General features: G+C 39.9%; 1 protein-coding gene across 4 annotated transcripts in view; it reads right to left on the bottom strand.

Annotated features, from left to right (window-relative positions):
• The window catches only part of reln (reelin), a 114,730-nt gene that overhangs the window by 67,275 nt on the left and 24,487 nt on the right, over window positions 1-22,968 (bottom strand). For all 4 annotated transcript variants that reach the window (XM_041996338.1, XM_041996335.1, XM_041996339.1 and 1 more), the window contains exon 2: window positions 15,330-15,437. In XM_041996338.1, coding sequence (XP_041852272.1) covers window positions 15,330-15,437 — 108 coding nt within the window. The remainder of the gene's footprint in view (window positions 1-15,329; window positions 15,438-22,968) is intronic.

Raw genomic sequence — 22,968 nt, forward strand, 5'->3', positions numbered from 1 at the left:
CAAGCTTTAGTGAACCTGGACAGAGAGAAAAGCTCCAACATTCCTGGTTCTGTCAAGGGAACAGGCAGAGAAATAGAAAGATAGGCTGTTTTGTCACCGTGAAATTAAAATATGTAGCAAAGCCCTTCCTACAGTCTGTCATTCAGCCGCTGGGTCACACTAAGTGCAAAAGTTGCTCTGCCTTTCATTCAGTTAACCTTCAAGTTTTAGGTTTAGTGAGAGTACAACATGTGCTTATACTGACAAGTGTTTGTTTTTTTGTCAGTATTTTGTGCTTTGCTCATCTCTTATCACTCTTGATTCAGTCATGTTAATCAAAAGCACAGAACTTTACTGATAATTTATCTATGAAGTAAAACAATCTAAAATGTATGGTCAAAAACAGTCTGAAGCAATGAAATTAAAACTTAACTTACAGGACTTCAAGCCACTTGAAGAGCCCTGTGTCTCAGAAAAGCCAGAGCTGTGTCGACTCTGGTCCTAACACCTATTGTTGAGTGAATATTTTTAGCAGAAGGACTCACAAACATGCCAGCCTGGCTGCTACTACATACAACAGAGAATCCCAGATTACAGTAACAGGATAAGAGAAACATTATTTTTCTGGTAAGTTACTATTACTTTACTAAATTTGTACATGGGAAAAGTTGTTTGATGCTATAATAATGAAAACTATTGTACATTTAACCTCGTCTATATTTTTGAAAATCAACAGAATGCTTTTAGATTTTTGTGGAAACATTTGCTACCCATGTCAGGACCTGCTATCACACAACGAACTGAATGCAAAACTCGACTAATGAGTTGCCAATAACAGACGTTGTAGCTGCAGTACAATTGCCACCAGTGATGCATTCATGCTGCATTTTAGTTAACCATCAGCAGAGGCCACTTCTAATTCAATAAGCAGCCACAGGGGATCTAACCATAGTCAAATACACACATGCAAATACATGCACGCTCACACATGCAAACACATGCAGATCTTTCACATGCAGATTGGGCACTTATGAGCTGTCGGCAGTGATTAATGGGAAGGGAAGATGACCTGCTAACTCCCACGGTATGACTGGGCAAAGCTTGTATCATAAATATGAACCCCACACACATACATGCCCACACACAAACCCAGGAGATACACAGAAATGAAGGAAATGGGTGTGTCTGGATTTTAAGGGTCATATGTTGGTTGTCACAGTGTCACTCTGACATCAATCTCTGATGGTAATTGGAGGAAATTTTAAAGTGTCCAATAAAAGAGAACTGGGAAGTAGACTGCCTCTTATTCCTTTATAATCAGGGTAGCAATGTCCCCTGTAACAAAGACATTTTCCCATTCTAACTGGTCTGTCTCGCTTTCGTTCACATTACCTTTGACAAGGGGTTTGTTGTTGTTTTGGTTTGTTTCTTTACTGGCGTCTCTGTTATCAGTATTCATAAAAAAAAGTTATACCATTTTTCCAGAGGTTGGGATGGGCCAAACTTTGAAGCAAGTTAGTAGGTGACTGCAAGATTTTTTTCAGTGTCTGCAAATATATTCTTTTAATTTTTTTTACCTGTTTAAAACCTTTTAATATCTTACTTTGCAAGTTACTTAATAAGCTTTCCATAGCCAAGCTCTAAACAAGTCAAATCGATGGAGTGAAAATTCTCCCCGATAGAGCAGATGGGCATTCTGTGGCTCAGTCTGGCAGTAAGTTAACACCATAGGACAAGTAGGAGCTCCTCTAACTGGCAGTTCAGTTTTATGGCAATGCTGCAAAAATTCCAAAGGTGGCATTCAATCTGATGTGCCCATTTACCAAACCCATCCACACCATTTGACATCTGGTCAGCAGCAAATAGCTTCTGTAGTTTGTACTCATTTGACAACTGTCCTTCAGCTGCATCTGGCTTGAGGAGCAATGGGAACCTATTAGTTTGAGTGGCCCGTCTGTTTGGTTGGACTATATCCATGCATGCAAAATGATTTTAAAGATAATTTCAAGATAATTTCACAACAAATCTTTATTGTCTCCTGGAAAACGACAGGAAAGTACCTCGGAAAAATCATCATTGCTTGGAGGAAAAATGAAAAATTAATCTGAAATATTTTTTAATTTGTTGCTTTCAACCAAATGTAAATTATGGAAAGTCAGTCTGCATAACTTTACACAAGCAACCCTGCTAATAAATTCATAAACAACTTGATTGTAGCAGCAGAAAGTATGCAGAATTTAGTCAACACACTAAAATATGTCCCCATATACACATGAAACAGCGAGTACAAATAAAATGTAAGTGTTTACAAGGCAGTTTGCTTGGAATAATGAAAACTCCACAATGTATTGTGTGTCATAAAGAGATTATATATTCAGATTTTTGTTCAGAGATTTCATATTTGTGGGTTATTACTACATACTTTTTTATTTAGAAGAAAAAAAGTAGTTCTCAATTAAGAAGGAGAGATTAATGTTTATGAAGCACTTCTTTTGTCCCAAGGCTGTTGTGTACGTTAGTGAATGTACACACCTAGACAAATAATAGTCCTCTAACCAGCCATTATTCTCCCTCTGGTTCAGAGATCAAATGCATACTATCCTAAATAATCTGGAATACAAGCCCATTAGAAGGTCATAACTCATGCTGTAATTCTTAATACCTTTCATAAACCTACTGGAGCATTAACATGCGTTATTAAAAGCCAGTGAATGTATGGGAATCTGTCATAATTCAGAATAATGGCTCCGTCAACATGCTTCAAGAAAAGGCCACACAATAGTGACATAAATGATACATCACAACAGTTCTGACAGCCTGAATAGGGACCCCATACACTTTGTGCTGCTGAATGATCTCATGCAAAGTGTGTTGTTGTGTCCCTCCACTGAGCTGCATTTACCCCTTCTTTGCAGTACCATCCTCAGCTGGTCTGCTGGGCCACGGCAGGGACTCATAGTGCATGACAACACTACTCTGATCTGCCATTGGCTGAAATAAGGACCGATCTCAGCACCTGCCAATCACACTACCATGGAGACGGGTTGGCAACATAGTGGTGATGGCAGGGGTCTGGCACATGGTTCCAGGAGGAAGCTGTGTGTTAATATGGGTGGTGAATGATGCCAGTGGCCAGAGGGAAAGGGAATAAGAGACTCTGTCGGAAAATGAGAGAAGATTCACTCCACTAACAAAAGAGAATTAAACTGCCACTAAATGACACCTGGAAGTCTGCTGAGCTGTTTGTGTATGTAGATAAAGATGCAAACAAGTGTGTTTGGGAGACTTTGTTTTCATATCTTCATGTAAAGATTTCTTGCTTGTGTTGGTCTTACTCTTACATGTAAATCGCTCTGGAGAAAAGCATCTGTTAAATGACTGTAGAATAAAATAGTAGAAAGATTAATGACCCCATGCACACACAGTTCATTCAGTTAATAGTTCTTTCTTTAAGTAATACCATCTATACATAGATTAAATCTATGTGATCAGATCTACAGAACATGCTTGAAACACTTTACCAGTTTACCAGCTAACAAGGGCTGAAAGGGGAAACGGAAAAGATCTGTTAATAGGTACGCCGCCCCTGCTGCTGCTGCCTCAGTCTGCCTGATCAGACGGGTTATACTGGAAGACATTTTGTTGTACTTGTGTATCGCACTTGTATAATGACAATAAAGTCAAGTCTAAGTCTAAGTCTAACTGTAAGAGTGGCTCCAGTAGATTCCAGAAAGAACATCAGAGATGTCTGTCCAGAGGAATATATTCTACTGCATAAGTCTGGTAAAGAACCTGAGAACTAAACTAAAACTAAACTAAACTAAACTAAACTAAACTAAACTGTCTATTTTGCATGTACTGCTTCCTTTCTCTAATCTACAAAATATACAAGCATGAATAACAAATGAGGTACAGGAACACTTGCAAAATTCACCATCCCATCCAAAACTAAGGTGCCATAATTGAAATGAATGTTGTTGTGAAACAGTCAAGTGGTGTGTGTTTTGGACCTTTACTCTGTATGATAAATGAGACATCTGCTACTTTGCACAGACCTACGATCAATCTCAAAATGTACATTTATATTGTCTCAAACACGCTTATTTAAAAAAATCAATTGTTTATTCATTAATTCAATAATTCATTCCTCCGTTTATAAGTGATGTCCTAGAACATACACTTTTTAAGTACGTTGAAGGTATTGAAAAGCTTTTTTTTAATGATTTTAGAACAAATTTTTACAATGTTGTGACAATGCTATATTCTGCTGTGAAAACTTGCATCCTGGCATTTAAAGTGGGGGTTACTTTGCCAACTACATAACATTTCTATAGACCAGTCCTCCTCCCATATGGCAACAATAGCCTGTAGCAGGAGAGCAATGGGCCTGCCAAACCTGCCTAGGAATGGCTCCAAAAGAAACACCATGTTTGTATACCTGCTTTATCCAATTCAGTGTCACAGGGGGCCGGAGCCAATTCTAGCTGCTATAAGGCGAGATGCTGGGTTCATGCTGAATGGGTTGCGTCCTTTCACATGAAGAACCAACCACACACACTCACAACTAGGGTGTACAGAGAATCACCAATTCAGCAAACATGTACAAGGAGGAGTACATGTTAGGCTCATGTACTGTAGAGAACCCACACATGCATGGGAACAACATGCTAACACCAGACATAAAAGAGCCCAGCTGAGGTTTGAACCAAGAGCTTAATTGCTATGAGGTGCTGTTGCTAATTACTGGACCATGCAGTCAAGCTGCAAATTCTCCAGGTACCAGATTCCCATGTGTGATGGTCCATGGGCACAAAGAAGAAATTCTCATCAAGCCATTGCTGTGCAGTCCACATAAACCACACTCCACAACTCATGGGGTGCACAGCAATTACTGCTAAGGTCAAGGTCCCAGATGTGGCAGAACACCCTCAGATTTTTATAGTTGACACTGACTTTTGAGTAAATGGACTTGAAACAATCATTTTATCACTAAATGCCTGGATACATAATACAGAATACATCAATACAAAAAAGATCCATATCAACTAATAGAAATATTTTAGAAACAAGCAGTCTTTTTTTACTGGTGTTGCACCTTATCACAGCACAAAAAAAAAACAAAAAAACTTTGGGGTACCAGATTGGTTCGAGCAGAGTTAAGTTCCTCCACACAGATGAATGCGATTCATTTCCCAACCCATGGCCCTTCACTTCATTTTCCCCTTCTGTTTCTGATCCATTTGGTCAAACTGTTTTCAAATAAAACCAGCTAGTTCCAAAACACACCCTGTTCAGCTACTGCTGCTTCCCTTTGGTAATTTTACGTAAACCAAGCAGAGGGAACTTACTGACAAATCAGTGGACACAAGTCAGAAACACAGAATCAACTATCTGACAGCAGCATTGGTTCTTACAGCAGCATGCTCTTTAGTGCTGGCTTTCACCTACACAAAGACCATTTCAGCCATGTTAGGGAATAATTTCAGCCTCCCTTGCTGATAAATCACCAGCACAGCAATTTCAACCATACCATTCTACCAACTTACTTAAAAACACGGGACCCCAATGTGTAGCAAAGGCACATAGGTCCTGGATGTAACACTATAAAAGTGCTACTGTATGGGGAAGCCTTGCATTGCATAAAATCTGGAAGGCGTAGTGATCTGAAAATTCAGTCCTCTGCTACAGCTTTGTCATGTCTTGCAATTTCAAAGAGAACGATCCAAATCTGCACAAAAGAAAATGGATATGCTCTTCTTTAAGCTATGCTCATTTCTCCTTTAATTTTTTTCTTCCAGTAAAGTTTGACTAACCTGTGGAGTTAGTGGGTGTTTTAAACTTGTGTAAAGCTTATTGGAATATTTAACTTTTATCTCTCTAGGCTGCACTCTTCAGAGGCCTGATGAAGTCCCTGAAGAGGAGCGCCTGTCTGGCTCAAGACATGCGTGTGTGTGTGTGTGTGTGTGTTGTGTAAACCATCAAGGTGAAGTTCTGCTGAAAGGCCTAATGCTAATGACAAAGCTAAGCCAATGAGTACAAGTGGTGTGAGGCCTGTGGAGTGCCAACCATCAGAGGGAAGCCAGCTTTATGCCCCAGGAGAATCTTCCCACATTGGGTGGCCAAGTCACTAATGCTAACCAACCCCCCCCCCCCCCCTCATCTATTCCCTGAGCAACAGTTTCTTCCACCAACTCGCCATCCATTTTTACATCCATGAGCAAAGCCCATGAGCAGCTGCCTCCTGTGGGTGTGTGTCATTGTAGCTTGGCAGGCACACACCACAGCTTTACCGGCAGGCGCCAAGGCTAATTTGATTTTTAATTCAAAACGACTCCTCAGCTAATAGTTTGAGTTGGGGATTAATTAATCTGATTTGACTTGTGCTAATTTCTTCCACCCGCGACCCTACTTGCCACCCGTCAATGTAACAAACAAACAAACTGAAGATGCCGAGGCCTTGCAGGCCCTGTCCTGACACACATGTTGAGTATGAGAGATAAAGACCTGGGGGGACAGGTGAGGAGCCAGTGGAATGCCTTGGGAAAGCATTGCATGATGCCTCTGAAGCGTGGGTATATTAAGTATGTGTGTGTATGTAAATGTGTTTATGGAGGAGATTGGAGCTGAGTCTGGTCTGACAGAGTAGTGCTGGGAGGCAGTGAACAAACACAGCAACAGACTGGCTCTCGTAAGGAGGGCAAAACAAAGAGAAGGTCAGCAACTACTTTCTCTGCCAAAATATGGGTCAGAGGGGATCTGGGTGAGTTGCTTACACATGACTTGCAGATATCATACAAAAAATGGGCCAGGCAGCAGAGCGTTCCCGTTCATCACTAAGGCTTTTAAAGGGAGGTCCAGTCAGGGCTCCAGAGGGAGAAAACACTTCAAAACACTATGCTTCCTTGGCTCAGAGCCAGAAGGAGCACTTCCACAGTTTCTAATAGTCTTTGTGAGGGAACTTTAAAAATGAATAGACCTAAGAGTGCAGCTCAGTTGGGATGCACTTTGTGGAAAAGACTTTGTAAAATCACACTCTCTCAGTTTCCACACCAAACCACAAATAACCATGCACATGCAAGGTGCATGTGGAGGTATGGAATTTGAGGAGTTTTACATCACAAAACAACAAAGATAGATTTCAAAGTCAGTTTGCCTCTGTGTTGAAATGATGCAAACCCACTGGCATTTACAGAAATGTGTCAATCTAAGCAGCGTTTGAGTCAAGCTTTCACTGTCTTTCTTCTATCTTTATTTCTCTCTCATTCTCTCTGGCACATAACCACCCTCTCTGCATGGTAGAAAATAACATTTCTCTTCTCAAGAGAGACCACACATGGGAGAAACAACCTACGCCTGCTGTTCTCTCCTGCAGGATAAAAAATAAATAAAAATAAAACTGCCCAACAGTTCACACACTGCTTTGAAATCTCTATCACAGTGAGTCCAGCTCCTGCCTTCCACTGTTTCTGCTTTTTCAGTTATTCTGAACCCTTTTACCACATATTTAGATGCAAACAAATACAGCAAAGAAAGGGAAAAGCTCAGCATGTGCATACAAATACATGTGTGGTTACACGCAAAGGAAGAAAGAACACGCATGCATTGACACACAAGTAGTTGCCACTGACTGAACACTGCACTACACATATGAATATTAGCGCACCTAGTGAAACCCCAGGAATTCAAAGCAAGGATTCTGCTTTTTAAGAGAACTCTTTTTCACCAGTAAAATCCCAGCAGCCTGTGCCCCTGAAGATCAACTGCACCATTAGATGTGAAACACAAGAGCTACACTAAGAGGACGTATGGCTGGGACTTGTAGCCACTGCTGTAGATCTACCTTAAATAAATAATAAATTATGCTGTACTTTGAAATTCTTTGAAGGCTGGCATGCTTTATGTCTCCAAGGAGGCTCTGTGCATAGATAGAATCTACTTTAGACTTGCACTGCATAATTACCAGAGCAGTCCTCTGGACTCTGAGAGCACAAATGTTTAGCCACCTGTTAGCAGCCTGCAGGCCTTGGGAAGGGGGTGCTAAGCAACGGAAGGGACAGAACAGCGGCTCAGTCTGGGCAAGAGGGCTGGGGAAATCCTGTGCCAGCAAAGCAGGGAAATTTATGACAAGCCGACCCAGCCGATCTTAGGGCTGATCTAACACTGTGCTGCAGAGAACACAAATCACCTCCCATACATAACCCTGCCCCTGACAACTCATTTCATCTTCTGTGCTAATGAATTCATCATCAGGAAGGATCTGCCTTTGGTGCTTCATCCCTTAGCAGAGAAGGAGTAATGGCTTAGATAAGTCATCATCATCATTAACCATCAGAATGGCTGCGGGCATCACCTTGCCACTGTTTGGCCCACAGTTCAACAGCAACAGTTTGGGGACTGTGCAGTGTGCTTGACAGGGTTGCGACAGGAGAACTTTGGCAATGTTCAAGGTTATTATGAGGATGGATTTCAGAGGCAATGTGTCACAGGTTTGCATCCTATGTATGAGAGTCAGCATGAGTATGTGTATGTCAGTGGAATTTGAATGTGTTGGGGTATGAATGGATAAAGCAGTGAGTGTGAGAGCTCTTATGGTCACAGGAAAGAGTATATGTGTGTATCTATGTGCGTGTACGAAGGAGTTTAAGCGGCACAGTCAGGGAGCTGTCAGCAGAGAGCCAGGGTGCAGGCTGATCACAGAGCTGCTGTGCGTTTGATGTCTCCTAGGGACTGACAGCTTCTCTCCCCATGGGAGCCCGTTTTCTAACCCTTTCTTTGCTCTCTGCACCATCTTTTCTCTATATCGTTCCTCTTTATCCTCCATCTTCCCATACACAGTATCTCTTCAGTTCATCTCCTTATCTTACTGATTGGGAGGGGGTGTGTGGAAGCACACTTGGGCTCATCTGGGACTGTTTTAGAAAACACAGAATATTTCAAAACAAGGCTTTGTTCAATAGGAAACACACCTGTGAGCGTGTCTCTGTAAATACTGACATGATGAGCTGCCATCTCTCATAGTGTGACATTTTGCCTGACATTAAATCTAGCTTGGTGGCAAGAGGGTGACGACAGATAACCTTCAGCTTTGAGATGGATGACACTATAGAAATCTAGATCTGAATGCATAATTGGAAGCGGTAACAACCATGCATGACTGATTTATATATATATATATATATATATATATGTTTCTATAACTACCGAGTCCTTTTAACTCGGTAATGTTTGGGCCTTTTACCAAAACTGTTAAATATGATGGGTCAGTGGAAACCTTACATAAGATATTCACCATGCACCACTCTGCAATTTTGTGGTTGGATGGACAGATGTAGGTTTAATAACATCTATCAGCTTTTGGAATCTGAAGCATCTCTCTACACATTGCACAAGATCTGACCACCAACATTTTCCAAGCGAGTGTGTGTTTCTAAGAGCTTCTGGCTTCTCAAGTTTAAATTTTGGTGTGGAAAATACTTGCAAATTTTTAGGAGCAGGTTCAAGGAAGATGAAAATGCTATTTGAAAATTCATCACACACTACTCACAAAAAGTAAGGGATATACAGCTTTTTGTATGATGAAAGAACTGTAAAGTTGAACTTGATTTGACGTTCTCTAAACTTTTGAATGCACATGTACAACTATTCAATGTTTAAGTATATATTGGACAATACGCTGTTCTCTAACAAGATGCTGCATAAACAAAAACAAAAAGCAAGTGTCTGAACCATGAATGGATCAGTGAATGTTCTGCTTCCATGATAGCTTGTATGTAAACAGTCTTCTTCGTCATCCTTTTCATATTTGATGACACTTAATGCAGGGCAAGTTATTGACACACTGTCATTTTATGTTGTGGTATACCCACCATTGTTGTTAGCTTTTGTGTCAATAAATAGTTTTGAATGAAGGAATTACTAAGTGCATGATTCTACTTAAAGGTCCTACATTCATTATATAATATCAGTGTAGTGTCAACATTTTACATTTTCTGTATATTTCAAGTAAAAGTTGAGTGCCCCTAATTTTTTGTGAGTAGTATGCAAAACATTTACTTTTATGCCCCAGATCTAAAGTTATTTTTTTGACTGACAAATAAAGTAATTTGTCCACATCAGCAGCCTTCAGTAGATCTTTATTAAGAGGCATGTTGACTTAAAACTTTCTAAAACCACAGTAAAAGCTGCTCTCCATTAAATCTGAAAGTTGGATTATATGCATTGCCATAAACAGCTAAAAGTCACCAAGATCTGGACATCAGACATTTTCCAAAGAGTAATAACAACATCTGAGGTTAAATTTTAGAGTGAATCTTTTCTTTAAACACTATGTATTGCAGGGCTACTCAATTCGGTCCTACGAGGGCCGCAATCCAGCAGGTTTTCCATGTATTCCTGTACCAACACACCTGAGTCAAATGAATGAGTTATTGTGTAGAACCTGATTGGCTGTTAGAGCCACCTAATTTGACTCAGGTGTGTTGGTGCAGGGATACATGGAAAAACTGCTGGATTGCGGCCCTTGTAGGACAGAATTGAGTAGCCCTGATGTATTGCATGCAATAATTCCAGGAGTATGAAGTTAAGAATTTCATTTAAAAACAGGGAGAATGAATAATAATGGGTCTAATATAGTCCTGGGTGTGATGGTAATGACTCAAGGAATGCTTTTAAAAAAGTACATCTGTAAAGATATGATTATGGTTTTGGCTGCAGACCCAGTCTAGCCCCTCCTCCACAGGTCAAGGTGCAGCAGGATTTCATCTGTAATCGGCCAGTGTGTTAGCATGAGCCCATCCGTCATGGTAGCGGAGTGTCTGCTGGATGTCCCTGTCACTAAGCTGTCCATTTTGTCAGACAGCCAAATTCATCATATCAAGATGGGGACAGATCCTTACTAGCAGAAGCCAACTGCCCCTCAAATACATACAAATATGCAAATTAATGACAAAATAAACACCAGCCTGCAAACGAGTTATCCATCAATGACCAGTTTCTCAGCAGCTCAGCATTGGCAAGGCAACAGTAATCAGCCACTCTATCTCCAGGAGTGATGGAACGCCATCCCCTCATCTTCTTCCTCTCCTTTCCCCTCTCTATATCATTCACATACTGTCTTCCTTTCATTGGTCCCTATTTGCCATTTTTCATACACTCTTTCTCCAATTCCCTCCCCTCACTCTGCACTTGCACTCATTCCTTTAATCTCCAACACTTTGTCAGCCCAATGTTGGTTTTTTGCATATGCATTTCTTTCATATTTTTAAAGCTTTCTTCTCTTTTTAAGTGCCTGTTCATCACTGTAATTATAAGTTAGAAGGAGACATTTAAAATGAATGCTTGTTCTGTCTTTGTGTTTGAATGGATAATGATGTGATGGGAAACATTTAGCCATTAGGGGAGCCATACAAATCAGATCACATGTGACAATTCTTTCCACTCAGGCTTTGGTCTGTGAGTTGCAGTACATCACTTAATAATTGCCATGTGACATATACCATAAAACCTTCTGTTTTGATATCCAGACTAATCATAACTGTGTACATAAGACATTGTTTTCATCATGAACTCTTAGACGTGAGTTTGAAAGCTGTGTGAGTTCTTTTCATAAAGCCAAGACACTGGACTGGAAAGAAAGCTCCCTTAATGGAATAAGTTGGAATTCTCCAGCAGCTGAGTCAGTCCAGACTCATATTGCTTTTCTGGCACGGTGCATAGACATCCCTTTTGAGCAAGTTACACATATTCTTATAAAGTCTAGAAGTTGTACTTTAAACAAATCTTGTAAAGGTCTGTATTGAGTAACGTAACTAGCAAAATTTATTACCCAGTAGACTCAAATGAAACTAAACACACAACTTCATCCAGTAATTGTGTGTCGTGATAACATGAATTCCAAAGAACAAAACTTTGAGTCTCTCCTGCCAGTGCCTGGCACCTTGAAATAGAAAAGTTGCTGCAGCACGCCTCAGCCAGACTGGTTTCTCTGCTCCCTTTGGGAACATTTATAAAAGCCACAGTCAATTTACAGTCTTGTGTTCTACTTCTCTCAAGTGGGCATGACTCCAGAACCTAACATCCTAGCTCCAGTTTGTCTACACTACCCATAACAGAACAATTACAGCATCATAAAGGTCTGTGGTTAGCCGCCCGGCAGCAAGTGCGGGATCCCTTGCCTGTAGGCAGAGGATGAGTGAGACTTGGGCAACTGCACCCACAGCTCAACTCAGAAGCTGAAAACAAAGCATTGCTGAGACTACCTTAATTACCATAAAAATTTCTTTGTCACTATTCAACAACGAGTGGGTGTTGAGTTGAGACGATGCAGTAACAGTCATTCCCTCAAAGTAAAACAATTTTATTACAAATGTAGAGAGTGTGTTATAATTCAAGGCAGTGGAAGACAATAAAATGCTCACTTTTGTCTCCATGTCATGGTATTTATGAGTGACTTCTTATGGGTGTGTCTGCAGTTATGATTATGACAGGCAAAAGGAAAAAAAAGTATAAAAATGCATTTCACTAATTTTTATTTAGAAGTCCAGATCTGCTTTTGGTTCTTTTACGCTGGAATCTTAACTTTATTTCTTTATCTGAGCTTTTTCTTGCTGTGTTTATGTAATCAATTTTATCTTTTTAAATCTTTGTTTGTCTAATGCACTTGTATTTTTTTCTTCCCCTGCACCTTGCTGTTTTTATGTTTTATGTAAAGCACTTTGAATTGTCTTGTACATGTTATGTGCTATACAAATAAATTTGCCTTGCCTTACCTAAAAACAAGAAGACACAAAAATGAAGTAATACATGGATAGTGTGTCTGTTTGCATGTAATGTGGTCATGGTCATGTGCTTTTAATGAGTGGTCAAGGTTGAGGGGAATTCTCTCTTTGAAGGCCACTGTGCAGTCATCCTGTCTGTTTGCTGTCACAGCATTGACCACATCAGCTTGTGGACATCCCCACACAGAGAGTAGAAACACTAATCCTGTCTCTGAAGCTCACTGCCTTCCACTACCTGTACTTGTTCTATCCTGTAGAGGGTCTCATGGAGCTGGAGTCTTTCTTTGTTGACTGTGACATGGCACAACCTGGACAATTACCAATGCTTTAATCCATTTATTCATTCTTAATTTTTCCCTTTTTCAAAATGATTTGTTCTCTGCATTTCGTCAGACTCTTTCTATTAACACCAAACCAGCAAATATAAACAGACTCTTCTCTTCATAGGCTTATGCTTATCATTAAGCTGTGATTTCAAACCTCAAAAACCTTCAGCCATCTGAAATTACCACTGATCTTCTGCCAGTATGTGTGATCCGGGATGGCAGCGTGGTTTAATTCTTTTAGTGCTAAAGTTCATATTGGTTCCCACATTGATACATCTGTCAACCACATGTTCTCCCAGCCAAAAACCACGTCAAGAACTAGAAGCACATTGGGTGTGTATGTGTGGTTGAGTGAGAGTGAGTGTCTATTCATATTTCTAATTCCATGTGTGTATGCATGTTGCTGTGCATATGTTAATCATGTCTCCATTCAGGGAGACTAGAGCCACACCCTGTCTTAATTGCTTTACACTAAACAGCATGCTCATAAATCTTCCTTGTGGAATTGCGTGACCCTCTTGTCTTCACAGGTCCCTTTGTATTTGTCACAACAATAGGCATCAAGCAGCTTCTAATTTTTTTATTTGCTCCACTTTATTATCCTTCAAAGCATTTGGCTTCAACATTGGGTCTCTTGTACACAGCAATATCATAAGGTTTCCATGAGCTCATTGATGAGGCATATTCTCTTTGGGAACATCCTCCTTCAGCCCTCCCAAGGCTGAAGAATCTTCAGTCTCCAGATGTGTTACTATGGTCTGCAGACCAGAAAGGCTGCTACATAACATTAAGAGTTTCTCATTAAATTCCCATGAAGAATTAACAATTATTCTACATGTGCTTGTTGCTTCACAGATGCCTGAAGTCCACACTATAAAATATGAACAGAGACTAAGCGTGTAGATCTTCTAACTCCAGGTTTGAGTGACTGACTCTGTGGGACCTGCACAGCCTCAGTGACTCTTACACATGTTGTAATGGATGGATTTGCAGAATTTAAACACAGACCATGCGGAAAGTCACGGTTGAGCATAGTGTGGTATGCAGCACTCTTAAAAATGTTCAAGTAATTAGAGTGAAGCAAAGGTGATGCAATCCTTGCTTGGATGCCTCCCCAGTAAATAGAACTGCCAAGATTGAGGAGCTGCCCAGGCCAGAGTGAAGTCAGCGTCTGAAGAACAGTAGAGTTAGTCAGGATAAGTGAACACACTTGGCATCAGTTCTGGGACAGTGGCCCTGTTCTCTGAGGAGTTCTTTATGGTCCCTTCATTACCGCAAGAGAGCCTCCATACAAGCATTCAGAGGCTCCATCAATTCTGCCTCCTTAACTATGTATTTAGCAAAGAGTTAATCATTTCATGTATGAATTTTTAAATAAACAGTGCTACATGTTTTTTCACATGCTATACTTGACCTCTAGACATATAAAGTGATGTTGATTTATTTCTTAAAAATATTTAATTCTTTTTGTCTAATTTATTTACATCTATTCTTTAAAAATATTCAGAAAATAATATTTTTTAGAATATAGATATTCTATAAAACATAGCTATATCAATTTCTTTTCCGGTTTATTGCTGAGGCAAATGTGGTAATTACAATGTTTCTATACATTTATCTGTTCATCGTACAGTGTGTGTAGGATATTTGATGACTCACTGACGTCTACTGAATCCTTAAACATGTATATGCAAATAACAGCTTATAAATAGGTGTCCACTGTATCAGACTGAAAGGATTAATGTAGACATAGCTATGTATTAGTAGCCAGCTGCACTGCAAAGGTGCAGAAAATGTTGTGCAAACCAGAAATTTAGTCTTGTAAAAGCACCCATTAATATATTTATATACTTTGTAAAACAAATAAATAATAGCTAAACAGGATGTCAGCTCATCACAAAACCTTTTCTGAAACATTTAAGCAGCTTACCCAAAAACTTTTTTTTTTATTGAATCTACATTGTTAGGCTGTTTTATTCAAGTGTATAATTATCTTTGTTTTCTTTTTTTAATTTTCAAATATCAGTGAAAACACATCTGGCCAAACCTGAGGCCACATTTTACCACAACCTCTTTCCATCATGGCCAGTCAAAAAAGTAGAGAAGTTGTTTTACCCTCATTGTGGGAGTAGATGTAAATGATTGTTCAGGATCATCCTCATTGTGAAACTCCACTGTCCCAGCACACAGGTTGTATTTAGTGTATCAGAGGTTTTCTCACAGCTATTAAATGCAAGTAAAGACTTACCAAAACCAAAAGCAGCTGGGGCTGGAATGGGAGCCGACTGTACTGGTGTGGAAGTGTAGAGGCCAGTCACTAGCAGACCATCAAACGACACACTGGTGGTGATGGTTACTGAAGAGACAGATGAAAGACAGATGTTTAAAACTGCTGTAACTATTTTAATAAAGAAAAGACAAGACACTCAACCCCACGTTGCCCCCCGATGTGCCTATCAGGGTATGAGTGTGCGTGTGAATGGCTGAATGTGATATGTGATGTAAAGCGCTTTGAGTGATCAAGCTGACTGGAAATGCGCTATCTAAGTACAGTCCATTTACCATATGAAATTCTCCTTTCTCGGTTTAGCATCTCCTGTCCAGGAGGACAGAGAGATGAACTGCTGATTAGTTATCAACAATCACACATTTATTTTTTTATTTGCAAACCACACTGAAAATTAGGCAGCATGATGTATATGCACATAGACATACACATACAGCACAATTAAATAATATCATGCTGCTATTGAACACAATGAGCACAGCTTGGGTATCAATAAATACAGAAATATAAGGTAGTGAAGAACTGTAAGCCACTGAGCTCAAACAAGCTGTACAAGTCTGCAGAATATGTTAAAGTAAAATATACACAAACATAGGACAGCAATAAAAATAAAATTTATAGTGAGCTAATTCTTAATGGGAGATTGAGTAACTTGTAAAGTTTAAAAGCAAGAAAACATCCTTGCATTAAAAACTTCCTCATCAACAACCTGAACAAATCGCAGTCCCTTAAACAAGTTCTGCCCCCATTGACAATTGTGTTAGAGGAGACTGATGAGCTAATTGACTGGAACCCTGATAGCATTGTTAAGACTTTGTTCATCACAGACAGCATCAGATCTAAAAACTGCCAAAGGTCCATAATCAAGTGAAGCCCATCTACTGCTTAGTGTATCCAGCAGCAGGTTAACTATTGATCTACTCACAAAACAAAGGTCCTGAGTGACAGGCCCACAGTCGGCTCTAACACTGGAGGAAGAGAGCTCTACCACTGGACTGTTTCCAGCCAGACAGATCAGAACACAGGGGAACAGTCTGCAGCTCAAAGAAAAACACGTTACCCACACAAAAAAAAAAAAGGTTCTATACACCAAAGGATAACATGCTTTGCAGCAATGAAAAACTGTGGGTTTGTTTTTTTCCTGACCTTGGAATCCCCCTATTTATGGGGAAAAAATATTGAATTGGGAAAGGAGGAGACACTTGCAGCATTAATGTGTTTTTAGTAAGAATAGAAGTGTAGCCGGTTTGGTCTCGGGGCGTTTATCCTTCTGGGTGCGTTTTGTGGTGGGAATCTGGGCAAAGCAGACTCCTGTGTGGCCCTGTCTGCCTGCCTGTCTGACTTGGCGACTCCATTAACATGTCCTCACACAAGGCTTCCAGCATTTGAGTGTGTGTGTCTGAATATGTGTGTTCTCCATGCGTCTGTGTACATTGGATGTGTTACACCCTGTCTTAAGAGCGCAGTTGAGGCCATCTCTTTCCTCCCAAGCTCTCTTCCGTATCAAATCCTCAATAATTCATCCCATAACTCTCTTTATTGTATCCAGACATTTCTTCCTAAGCTTTTCTGTCACAACCTTTACTGGCATATTAGTGTGGAGCTGTGTTGAAAGAAAAAAAAAAAAACAAACATAAACCATGCATGCTTCTTTAAAATATAAAATAAAGTAATAAAAAGAAAAAAATTACTGTAGATGGATTCCCCCCTGGAAAATAATAGTAATAAATGAAATGTAAATCAACAGCTCTGAGGAGTTTCATATTGGTATCATTAGCATAAAACAAAACAACAAAACAAAACAAAACAATAGAAAAAAGGAATAAAAATAGCTTTAATAAGACAAATTCTATCTTGAAGGGCTTATGAGAAGCTGTATTGTGAAGAAGGTTTGGCAAGAGAAGGATCATTTTATTCAATCCATGTTGCTCAGAGCACGTCCAACACTGCCACATCCACATAATACAAGGAAAATATCTAATTTAAACAAGTAATTATCATGTTTATACTTTGTGTACATATGCTTCTCATTTATGCTACCTTTGCTTCCGAGCTACATTACCTATTCAACAAATTCATTCCACATTGTATTGACATTTTTACTTGTAATTACATGATGTTGGTTGATCCAAGGACACAGCATGTTGCAGTATTAAATGGAGTAACGCACCGAGTTGGATCAGCCTTAGTACACTCAAAACACTAATTTCTACACTTCCCCTGACCTGCATTACCAAGGTTACACACACTCTATTACTCCCTACAGACGCCCTCGTACATGCTACACAAATACACACAAACAAAAGATGATTTTTTTCTGCCTCCACCACGCCATTTCTTTCTTTAGCCAATGCTCACATCTTTCTTCTTGTTTTATTGCTATTTAAAGAACCAATAAAAACACTCTTTCCTGCCTTTTCAAAATCGACTCCATGTTATGCTCCCTCACAGCAATGGATCTGCTCGTTGTTTGATGTGCAGGTTGAGGAGTGGAGTTGGGGGAGGGAAGGTAGAGCTAAGGGCACAAGGTTACAATCTCAAAACAAGAACGGGGTGAAAAGGGATGGAGGGAGACGAGGTAGTAGAGTGGCCCGTGATCAATACAAATCCAAGCTCTAAATTATTTAGGAAAGCCTCCAACGCCTCCTCCTTTCACTCGCCTGTGGAAGGCATCAGACAGATGAACCAATCAAATGAGATCAGATCAGATCCAATCACCTGTGGGGGTACTTTGCACTCACACTCTCTCACACACACACATACACACAAATCTAGAGGAAGGCCTTTGATGGTAGCCGTTAACATTCTTGTCCATACCTCATTTCTGAGCACTGTTCACTTGGCCAAGGGGGATGAGAAGCCATGAGGCGGGAATAGGGGTGAAATTTATTACAGTCTCATTCACACAGAGTTAATGGGTTCTCTGTTTTTGAGTGTTTAGTTTTGCACAATGTGCATGTTATGTTTAACTGTAAACCATGAATGTGTCAGGGTAGCACTGGTCATACAAACATCTGAACCACTGAAGACTTTTCTTATATATCACATATATAAGTGATAATTAAACTGATCTGTACATACTCACACAAGTGGTTTTCTTGTCCATCCAGGATCTGTAATGTGTATCTTGTAAAATATTGCGTTTATATTGGTGCTGTTCGGAATGTGAGAAAAGGTTAAACTTCCTTTTATGTACTTTTGGTCCTAATTAATACACTGATTACGTAATTGTCATTGTGTTTGGGAAGAAAGTGGAAAAGGGAGGTGATGTAGTCAGGACTGCTACAATAAGTTTATAATTATCAATGAGGTCTTGTCTGCAACTGGCACTAACTTAGGTAATGCAAAGTGCTCAGTACACTATATGTATAACATGCATACACACAGATGTATAAATGTACAGATGCTTATACTTCATACTTGAACACACCATAGAGCACATCTTGGCCCACAGCCAGCATGTAATATTGATGAAGCGATGTGGTACGCCTCATTATAGACACACACAACTGTGCTACTACTCAACTATTGATGGGCCTGGGGCTTTCTTCACTTCTCTGGATGCACCATGAGTAATGTTAGGGCACAAAGTACCAGCACACCACAACAAAACAGCAAAATACACTTTCACAAACACAACACTTGTTTCTCTGGCAAATTTCTCAGAGCTCCAACAGACACACACACACACACACACACACACACACATACAGCAAAACACTAATAAGACACAGAATAATGACTAATTAGAAATGGAAAATTAATCTTCCGTGATAATCAATACTGCAAAAAATAAAAAGATTATTTAAAAGTAAATCACAAAGCCAATTTTCAATAAGTTTATGCATGTGCAAAACATTATGTCAATTTTTGGTTTGAATTAGTTAAATAAATATTTCAGTCAGGATTCCCCCAGAGTTGTCATAGCCACCTGGAAATCAAGAACAACAGGATTGCATTAACTTTTTCCTGAATGATTTAAAGCATCCTCAACACTGGAACAACAAGGTACTGTACTGGGAGAAGACTATGAATAGGTGTTTAAATTTTGATAAGATACCAGAGTCCTGTTTTACACCGGTCCCAAAGAGGTCATCCTTCAATGAGCATGTGTCTACACAAGACAGGAAATCATGTGTTTTCCGGTTGGCAATGCCTAATAACATGAGCTTATTCTTAGCTCATAACAAGGGATAAGGCCAGGATGGACACAAACTCTAAGAACTCTCACTCAAGACCAGATTTTCATAACAGACAAGTAACTTGCATTACATTTCATTGCATCTGTGGCTGGTATGGTCTGACCGGCTTCATTCTCTGGTTCTCTAATTCACTTGGACAATTCTCATGAAAACACTCAGCAAAAGACGAAGAGATAGTGTCAACGTGTTATACTGTAGGTAAACAGTTTAACTGTAGGCTGAACATAATTAAGAGTATTAAGAGTCTGGTTGTAGAAAGCGTTATTTATGCATGACATAACAGCAATAGTGGACATCATCAATGAAATTCCTTTTTTTCCCCCTAGAGACCCAGGAGGATGTCTGTCATGTTTCCAAACTGATAGGTTTTCCTGGCATCAATCTAGATAAAGATAACTGACCATCTGACCCATATCCCACTGGCAGACACACACGTGCCCCAGAGAAGACCAGGAAATGGAGGCCAGACCATAGGGAAGCTATAATTCCATCTGTTTCCATAGCCATGCCAGTGTCGACGTGCCACTTCACTCTGAGCTTCCTGAATGGTTGAAACTGTCAGTCACCTAAACATGACACAGTGAAGGATAAGCCAGCTTTCCCAGTGGATGCAGAGGGAGGGAAACAGTCCATTAAACTGACAAGTTCAAGAATATGCAGATGATCATAGTTCCTGAGTTCTGGATGTCTCAATGCAGTTTCAGAAGAATGTGTGGGAAGTGTGCTTCTGCACATATTTGTGTCATGTGGCGTTCAGTCAGGTCTTAGAAGCATCATTCCATTGCGTAACCTTCTGGCACAATCCTGGCCTGCTGGCACTGCCATCTGCTGCTGTGAAACACTAGATCACAGACGACCTATCACGCTCTGAGCTTCTACAGGTCTGCTAAACCTTAGTATCTACAACATTTCGTTTTTTAAGACCGAATCAAAGCAATATATCTTCCAGGACCAGTTTATGGGTTCTTTCATTATGACTGCCTGTTCTTAATCAAGGTCCTACCTTTTTCTACCAAATAGAGGAGCTGAAGCTTCATTGCCTTCTGAACTTGGCTTCCTACATGCAAAAAGCTGTGGAGGAAAAAAAGCTGTGAAATTCTGCCACAAGCATTCTGTTCCACATAACACATAATCTGCCCCAAAATTACACTTCGTTTAGCTAAATTCATAAGATTGATACAAAGTTTAACTTGCTTAGACCCAGACATTAAAATCCACACAATTCTAAATGAATGATCTCCATAAATTTGTTTGACTTTTAAGTCAAACTAATTTCTCCTACTGCAAGTTTGATTTTTTTCATCCATCCCCATCAAACACATACCACTCCATGTGGGCTAAGGAAACAAAAGGAAACTGCAGCTTCACTGTAAACTCTTGTTGAATAATGATAATATTTTAACAGTCCCTAAAATTAATCAAGCTAACAATGACTCATTAAAGAAGTGGAGATGTGCCACCATCTCACTTTTAAAATTTGACAAACTAGCAGTAGCTGCAAACCTGTTGGGAGGGTTACACCAAAGAGCCACAGCCTGGCACATGGGTTCTAACAAAAACAGGAATGGATGCCAAAAGTCAAAGATGGACGAGTGAGCATGGGGAGTACAAGTTCTGTTGTCAACCCATTTTCTGTCCATGAATGAGGAAGGCGTGGCTCGGGAAGTAGAGCAGTTTCTATCAACTGAAATGTCTATTGTTTGATCACATGCTCTATAAGGCCAAGTTTTCTTCTAAGGTATAACACTCAACCTAAAGTTGCCTTGCACATGCTCTCTGCATATAAGTTGCTCTGGATAAAAGTGTCTGCTAAATGAAAAAAATGGATATTACTGTGTGCACTCATAACAGATGAATGTTGCATCAGAAGAATTGTTCTCCACTCAAAGGCACCGTTCTGAATATTCATTTTACATGCATCTGGAGCCTCATTTATCAATCCTTGTAGAAACTGTCCTAAATTCCAGCCTACGAATGAAATTTACAATGGGCATAAAAATAAAAAGTCTAGATTTACCAACCGTACGAAGACCAGTTGGAGGTACGTTAGTAAGTAATCAGCTGTTGATAAATCCCACATTGTTTTGTTCTGAATCACCTGCTTGTGCCCGTTTATGGTAATTTCCCCTCAGAAATGCCCTCATTTAACCACATATAGAAACAACACATTCCTCTAGAAGTCAAGCGGAAATCGCTTGTGTTTCTCCTTAGAGTGATGGAGAGAAAGAAAGACAACATTTCTTTTGAGTTTGAAGCCAACCAAACATCTCTGTATAGTTCACTCATTCAAGTTCAGTTAACATTTATTCGAGAGATAAATATTATTTAACAATCCTCTGAAACAATATACCGTGTAGAAAAGTTCAACTAAAAAATAAATAAACACTGCAGAGAGAAAGGAGAGCGGTAATATCAAACTATGAAAACAATTCAAGAAAAAAAAAATGAAAGGATCACAGCACACAGACAAGACATATATCTGCAGCTGGAGGAGGACAGTTTATCTCTATCTTATGTTTTGCCTTTGTTCCTTTACTGTACCGAAAAAGAACCGAACTGTAATCTTAAAACCGAGGTGCATACTGAACCACGATTTTGGAGTACTGTTACACCCCTATTGTATTTTTATCCTGAGAAGCTCTTTGTTTAAACTTGGTTGGTGTTGTTTTGTAGAGATGAAGGAGACTTGATGTGATGATTTGACGTTACTTAAACAAACATTACCAGCATCACTGTGGTCCTCTCCTTTGATCTGATTTTGAATTATTCAAGAGAAATAAATGTGTTTTAAACTGGAGAAACGATGCATTCAGCACGGATTTTGTAATGCAGCTCAGTGATGACCAAACCACTTGGATATTCACTGGAAAAATAGGTAATACAACTTTGCAACACAGATCCCAAATGTTATGTGTTATGTTATGTTGAAGTAGGACCCTCGCCGGGGGGTGCAGCGGCATGCTGTTTGCAATGCCTTGTGTTGCTTATGTTAATACAAGCGGCGTTAGTAAAAACATGTTGTGATTAATGTGACATAGTGTCAGAAGTGGCGACTGAACGTTTCACGGACATGGCTAAATTTGGACCACCGGAGCCAAGCCCGGACTTTGGGAGGGGCTTACCAGGGCTCCAGCCCGGGGCCCCGGTGCTTCGAGGGCCCCAAATGCTGTTTTGTATTTTTGTGAATGAATGGTGTGAAGATTCCTTAATTTTATCAGAGAGGAATTTGACGTTGTTCTCATTTGCTTTGGCAAACGTCAATCAATAATGCTTTATTGTCCGGAGCAGTTTGACTTTTCTCAGCCAGCAGAGTGACTGGTTTGGTGCTACCGATTCGACCAGTTTAGAACAGCTTCAAAGCTTGATCAGGAGCCCAGTGTGGTGAACTCCCTGCTATA

The sequence above is a fragment of the Melanotaenia boesemani genome, chromosome 10, assembly GCF_017639745.1.
Source record: "Melanotaenia boesemani isolate fMelBoe1 chromosome 10, fMelBoe1.pri, whole genome shotgun sequence".
Classification (NCBI taxonomy): Eukaryota; Metazoa; Chordata; class Actinopteri; order Atheriniformes; family Melanotaeniidae; genus Melanotaenia; species Melanotaenia boesemani.